The sequence below is a fragment of the Ammospiza nelsoni genome, chromosome 1 (assembly GCF_027579445.1).
Source record: "Ammospiza nelsoni isolate bAmmNel1 chromosome 1, bAmmNel1.pri, whole genome shotgun sequence".
Lineage (NCBI taxonomy): Eukaryota > Metazoa > Chordata > Aves > Passeriformes > Passerellidae > Ammospiza > Ammospiza nelsoni.
In genome coordinates this window covers 48,486,138-48,493,092 of record NC_080633.1, presented here as the reverse complement: position 1 = coordinate 48,493,092, position 6,955 = coordinate 48,486,138, and the positions used below count along the sequence as shown (strand labels likewise).

The following is a 6,955-nucleotide window of genomic DNA, read 5'->3' as shown; positions in this document are numbered from 1 at the left end:
CTCTCCCTTTCTGCTTCATCTCTGGGATACTAAGCTTTAGGTCTACCTGCTGCCTTTGAAAATCATGGGCTGATCAAACTATTTTTTGAATAGGAGTGGGCATGGTAACTCCAGAGGAAGCCATCAGACCAGCATTTTCAGATTTCAGGACTTGCTGCTGGACCCTGGAAACCTAACACTTTTAAAAGAGGCAGAAATGAACCTGAAACCATAGGAGTTTTCAACAAAGTTTTTTTATGGAAATGTCAAGGCAAAAATGTTTATTCAGGATTGACAGAGTAGGCGTAGGTTTTTTCATTCAAAGAAATGTCATGGATCTGAGGTATTAGTAGCATTACTTTGTAAGTGTACTTTATTATCCTCCCAAGTCAAGCTTTAATCTGTTTGAGTCCAGGGATTATAGCACTTTCTGTAGCAAAGGTTGCCAGACAAAAAATTATGGGAACTTATAGGGCTGTGAAGGAGGAAGTGTAGCCTTGTGTAACTCCTAGGAGTCTGGGGTAGGAGAAATCTGGCCTCAAGCTGCTGGGATGCAGCAAAAGACTGTGGGGTCTTCAACAGAGGGGTTAGAGACCTTCTGCAGTGAGCAGAGCAGGAAGAATGAATCATTAAAAAGAACTTTGAAATCATGAAGATAAAACAGAGATTCCCAAAACAGATGTGATTCCCACAGAATATAATCTGTCTAATGGAGAAAAGATGTACTTCAGAACAAGTTTGTATACACATACACAAGCATATGCAGAATTGATAAAGTAAGTTTTTAAGTTCAGTAAGTTTGCTCTGGTTTTGTTTTTTATGTACAGAAATGGAAAAAAGATGGCATTCGATAAAATCAACAGACAACTGAAAGTGACCAGACATCAAAGGCTTTTGAAGGCTAATAAAATATTTCCATGTCCTGGAGAGGGTCTGATCTTGCCCCTCAACTGAATTCCAGATCCAGTTATGGAAGAACAGCAACTTTTTTGTCTACAATGGACCTAAGAGATAACAGATCCAGTCCTGATGGGAGAGTGACATAAAGCAGAAGTTTTGAATCCTGTTCTGCTCTCATTCACTCTAAATAATTATCACAATTCAGAGCTCCTTGTGGATTTGGAATGACACAAGTAAAGATGAAGCTGTGTTAATGATTAGCTTTCACATAATTTAATTTAATATATACTTTGTATAAATTATACAAAGGGAGGTTGCACCAGATGATCCACTGTAGTCTCTTCCAATCTGAAGTATTCCAATCTGTGACTACTTCTCATTCGAGTAAAGTTTATGTCCTTCGATCTAAAACCACTAGTACAAATATCCTGTAAAAGAATTTTTTTCCCCAGCTCTTCCCCTCAGTATCACAATTTTCAGAAGAAGTTAGACCTTCAGAGGAGAGTACTTATGGGCCACAATGGATTGTGGTTATTGAGACACTTTGAGGAAAAAATTACAAAGGAATGGATACTTGTGCTGTAATTGCTAGAGAAGGACAGCTAAGGAAAATCTTAATGGAGCTTCAGGCCATGACTCCTAGGTCAAGACTAGAGTGAGACTCAAGTGTGTCTGCTTTCTAGAGAGAAGATAAAAAGAGTAGCTTGTGAAAGTGGAATCTTACTGGCCTGCAAAAGCCAAACAATGCTGCAGACTAATAGAGGCACCGCATGAACTCACCAGTCTTCCTAGCTCAGGAAAATCCCATCACAGTTTTACTTCTCTCAAAAGCCGATATTGACACACTGCAGCTGGACTTCCTCGTAGCTCACAGTTCAGTGTGCTATTCCTGCTATGAAGCACAACATATCCAGGCAGCACATTGTTGTTAAAGCTAAAAAAACCTCATTGTATAGGAGCAGTTTATGGTCTTTATCAAGGTCGTAGTTTTGGATGTAATACACTCTGAATACATGATGAGGCATAAAGCAGACTAAAGTTACCAAGATGAAGAAGAAACTCTTTGCCTGAGCCCTGAATTCCACATGAGAGTTGACATCAGGCCAGTATTTCACGGCCACTCTGTAGATGACAGTCAGCTGGGTGGCGGTGAGCACGGCACACACTGCCACCAGCACCCCAACCAGGCAGTAGTTGGTGATCACCATGTGCGCCTCCCGCAGCTCCCTGTGGAACTGGAAGCACTCGCGGGGCCGGTGCGTCGTGGAGGTGCCGTAGTAGGAGAGCAGGACGGGCGTGACCACCAGCGCTCCCAGCAGCCAGCCTGCCGCCACCCAGGCCGCCGTGTAGCACTTGCGCAGCTCCAGGCGCAGGAGGCGCGCCATGATGATGGCCGCGTACAAGGCGAAGGTGGCGTACATGTGCAGGTAGATGATGGCGCTGGCCAGCCGGCAGGCGAACCGCCCGAACCTCCACTCCCCCAGAATGTAGTAGCTGAGGCGGAAGGGGATGCTGAGGAGCATGAAGCTGTGCAGCACCAGCAGGCTGATGATCATGATGGTCATCACGGATTGGGATCTCCTGCGGAACAGCTGCTGGGACATCATGATGACCCCGAGGGTGCCGCCAGCCAGGTTGATGATGTACAGCACTATCAGAACAGCGTGGGGTTTCTCTGAGGAGTGCAGCACGGTGTCATTGGAGGAATGGTTCTGTTGGGTTATGCAGCTGTTAAGCATCCTCATAAGCTCCTCTTTCAAAGGTTACTGAAAAGGAAAAGATAGGAGCAAAACATTTTTCTTTGCTATTTCCTTTATTGTTAACTGGAATATCACAGATTCCTAAAGAGACACTACTGAATTGCATGTGAAATTATGTTATCCCACATAGTTTACAGCCTTATAACTTTTATGAACCTTTGCATGACAGCAGTAACCCATGCCTCTCAGGATTTAAACTACATTTTACATAATTATGAATGAGATTTACTAAACTGCATTCTAGGATTTTTTAAAAAATATTTGCCTCTAGATTCAGCCATTTGTAATAACTAAGACACTGTTTGTTTGTAAATTGTGCAAGTTTTATCTGCACTCTTAAAGCTTAAAGTGAAGGTGGGAAAATACTGAAATACGAAGATGTCGTACCTATCATGTGTGGATAATCTGTGATGACACCTGATCCATCTTTTTAGCATCTTGCTGGATGGGTACAAAATGCACATAAATAGCAACGGTTTGTTTCTAGACACACGGAGCAAATTGAAAATAAAGGTTTGTAGATGAAAATTCAATTTCTTCTTCCTTCATCTGCAAGTATTTTTTGCTACAGAATTTTACCTGAGATACTCTGCTATGAAAAGTGATGAAAAGGTGAAAATTAATTTGGGAATGGTGTTCTGAAAGATGTAATTCTTTTGGCACTTTTTGAACATAGCCACACACAGCTGTGTTCTTATTTAGACTTAACTCAGAATGCGGACTTGTATACAGATTTCTGTACAAATATACAGGAATAGCTCATGGGGTAGATAAATAGTTTGCAAATGAAATTCATCCTTACCTTACATAGAGTTTTGAATGAACAAAGAAAGAGCTAAAAAATTATTTCTTAAAAAACGTAGTGTCTTCTCTGTCTGATTCCTTTGAAGTTTCAAATCAGTAGACTTGTTTTAATCAGCAGTTCTTAATTCTTTGCACTTATCTTTAAAGTGATAGACTGCAACTGCAAAACATTTTCAGAGAAACTTCTTATTTATGAAGCATCAGGCAAAACATCTTTAGAAAGCCAAGATCGATATAAACCTTTCTGTTCACCTGTTTTTAAAATCCATGACCTTAATGTATTTAAGCGCTTAAAATTGTTTTCCCACCTAATATTCCCAAGAAATTTCCCAGAAACTTTGCTACACCAAAAGTTTTATAAAGCAACTCATTTTCCAAAGTATATTGTTAATATTTCAAATTGGCTTTGAAAGTGTACAACTTTTAGTTGCTCTAGACAGCATAATTACAGTTTAATTACAGCACTTTATATCACTTTGAAATAGATTATGATTTTTTTTGCTATTTATAGCAATAAAATATTTGCATTTTACCTTATAATCTCTTCTTTTTGTGACTCCACCCTGAAATATGTCATTTCATGAAGCTGTAGCATATGGCATACATAAGCAGAGTGAAAAAGACAGCCTTTGACCTGTTTGACCAAGAAGGACTGAGAGTTTTCTCAGCCCACACACAGGAAGGAACAAGCCTTCCTTTTGCTCCTCTGTGATAGCAATCTCATACGTGCAACGTCTAATGCCCTTTTCATCGTGCAGGGAGAACCACAGAAAAGTTGCTGATCTGTCAGAGACCATCATTGTGCTGGGACTTGTAGAACAGATCAAGTCAGGACTTCCTCCAACCACAATTTGTTTATTCTTAAAGTTCAGGCAGGCAGTGATTCTCTGAGCCATACAGCTACCACAAGGTACCAGGTTTTGCTGCTAAAAAAGTGAGAAGTGCCACTGATCAAGGAAAGAAATGTGCACCTGAGCAAATGATTTTTGTCTTACACATCCACTTTCCCCCTGAACTTGCTTTATGTTTAATAACTAAGCTAAATGTTCCAGAATAGCAAAGTGTTTAGCAGAGTTAACAGGGCATTTCACTCTAACATGTTATTAGACCATCAAGAATTCAGAGGTGATTTCTCACTGTTTAAATATTATACATAAAACAAGCTGTAGGCATGTATGAAAAGCAACTTAAGAGTTCCTGCTCTTAAAAAAAAGACATAGAGAAGACAGTGGGCCTTGAAAATTATTCTTGAACCAAAGGCATTAATGCAGACCCCAAAACATATTGCTAGTACATGGCAGCTCACTAAAAAGAGGAAGACTTTGAGTCACATCTCTGGTAGAGATATTTAAAAGCATATTCTTTACCAAAAATTAAACAGGAAAATGCTAGTCTGTGACAGTGCTCACAAGGGTCTTAGGATGAGGGAAGAAACGAGGATCTGACTCCGTGTTTCAGAAGGCTTGATTTATTATTTTATGATATATATTATATTAAAACTATACTAAAAGAATAGAAGAAAGGATTTCATCAGAAGGCTAGCTAAGAATAGAATAGGAAGGAATGAATAACAAAGGCTTGTGGCTTGTACTCTGTCTGAGCCAGCTGACTGTGATTGGCCATGAATTAGAAACAACCAACATGGACCAATCACAGCTCCACCTGTTGCATTCCACAGCAGCAGATAATCATTGTTTACATTTTGTTCCTGAGGCCTCTCAGCTTCTCAGGAGGAAAAATCCTAAGGAAAGGATTTTTCATAAAAGATATCTGTGACATTAGTCCTGTTTATTTTTCAACTAAAGTTCTAGATTTCAATTGGAATCATCCCTACTCAAACATGATAGGCAACACTTAAGGTTTTGTGAGCAAACAATAACATAAAACCAATATTGCAGCAGGGTTGAACTAGCATTGCTCCTCCCATCAGTCAGCCATCTTCTGCTGTGGATGAGAGGATGGATCCCTTTGAGAGGCATGTCTCCTACTAAGAACAGTGTTAGGAAGAGCAAGATGTGAAAGAGAGCTACCAGAACTAAATAAATACAAAACCTCAAAAAATAAAAAGTTGGAGAGAGAAACAGGAAGGTCTGTGAGGGTGAGCAAGGATGTGGAACAGCAGTCTGTGAGACATTCTTAGGATAAACCCTGAAAGCTTTGAGAGAGCAGTTTCCATTTCATTCAGACCAGGATTCCAAAGAGCAGGGATGCCCATTTTGGATGCTGCATATACTTGGGCTTGGAGTAAAAGAAATGTGTGGTTGTTCTGTTAGAGCACTGATGGAGGTAATACCTGGGTGATGGTACTCACCAGCTGTGGTTCCAGCATCACCCAATCCAACATAACGACAAGCTGCTGCCTGACACTGTAGTGATGGTGGTTGGATGGCAAAATGATAGCTGGGTCTGCAGAAATGCACAGAAAGGTAGTGAACAGTCTGGATGTCAGACACTGATGGCTTCCATGTGTTGGAATGTTCATGAAACTACAGCCACAGCCTCTGGGTGAAGCAGGGAAATGGCTGCTGCCTTGTCCACAGAGCTTGAAGGAATCCATAAACCTTGAACCACCACAAAATAAAATCAGAAGAGACTCGAAGAAATTGCATTCCTCAAGTAGCTGGTTTGTGACAGCCAGCACTCCAGACAGAGCTGAATCAGACTCTGAGATCAGGAGCTTGGTGCACTCCGTAACCTTCTTGAGTCCAGTCTGAGCTCTTTGGATGTAAAGTCAGGCCAAAACCCAGCAAAGATGTTGCACAGATGATTCTCTTGTCACCTTGGGGACAGTGCTGTTGGCTGGCACCAAAACTGCTGGAGGTCAGAAACTGAACTTCTCCACCGATGTTTTCATACCTCTCAGTCTCCTTTTCCTTGAAACAGTCCTTGAAACTTGTATGTTAATGCTGTTCAGTGTGCTAACCTTGTATCTTCATGTTCTTCTGTTAAATAAATAAAAAAATAATTTAAAAATAAGGCAACTCAGCCCTGTAATCTAGGTTTAGTTTTTAGGTTAGCTTGTTACTAGAGTACAAGAGAAAATTTAGTCAGCACATAGCTTGCCTTGACCAGTAGTGAGAATAAAGATTGAAAGAGAAATGTATTTATACACAGCAGAGATCCAGGTCAAGACTAGAATTGCAAATAGATTTTAAGGAAGGAAGGGACTGGGCGTATCTGGTTCAACACTGCGGTAAACAGAAGGCAAAGAAGAAGAGGGGATGTTTCAATTACTGAGATGGAAAAATGAAACAGAAGAAGAAGAAGTAGCGGCTTGAGAGAAGAGAAACAAGGCCTGTTGTGTGTTTGGAGGTGGGAACACAAATCTCTGTGGAAGAGTCCCTGCTGGTGCCCAGGCATGCGTGTAGCAGACTTCCTCTAAGCAGGGACTAGGTCCACAGTAGAATTCTAACTTCTCCATTTCATGTCTGCAGGATTTCTTCTGCTACCTGCATTAGTCTACAAAAATATTGTCTTTTCTGGTCAGTATAATAGCAACCAAGGCCTCATAT

General features: G+C 40.7%; 1 protein-coding gene across 2 annotated transcripts; it reads right to left on the bottom strand.

Moving 5' to 3' along the window:
- Window positions 1-278: 278 nt before the first annotated feature.
- Window positions 279-5,872, bottom strand: LOC132080908 (probable G-protein coupled receptor 141). Of its 2 annotated transcripts, XM_059484302.1 has the most exons (3): window positions 5,755-5,872; window positions 3,442-3,603; window positions 279-2,645 (listed from the first exon to the last, which is right to left on the bottom strand). In XM_059484302.1, the coding sequence occupies exon 3, from the start codon at window positions 2,622-2,624 to the stop codon at window positions 1,755-1,757; it is 870 nt and encodes a 289-aa protein (XP_059340285.1). In that variant the 5' UTR covers window positions 2,625-2,645; window positions 3,442-3,603; window positions 5,755-5,872; the 3' UTR covers window positions 279-1,754. The 2 variants fall into 2 exon arrangements, with proteins under 2 accessions (XP_059340285.1, XP_059340293.1); XM_059484310.1 differs by lacking the exons at window positions 3,442-3,603; window positions 5,755-5,872 and adding an exon at window positions 3,977-4,030.
- Window positions 5,873-6,955: the final 1,083 nt, after the last annotated feature.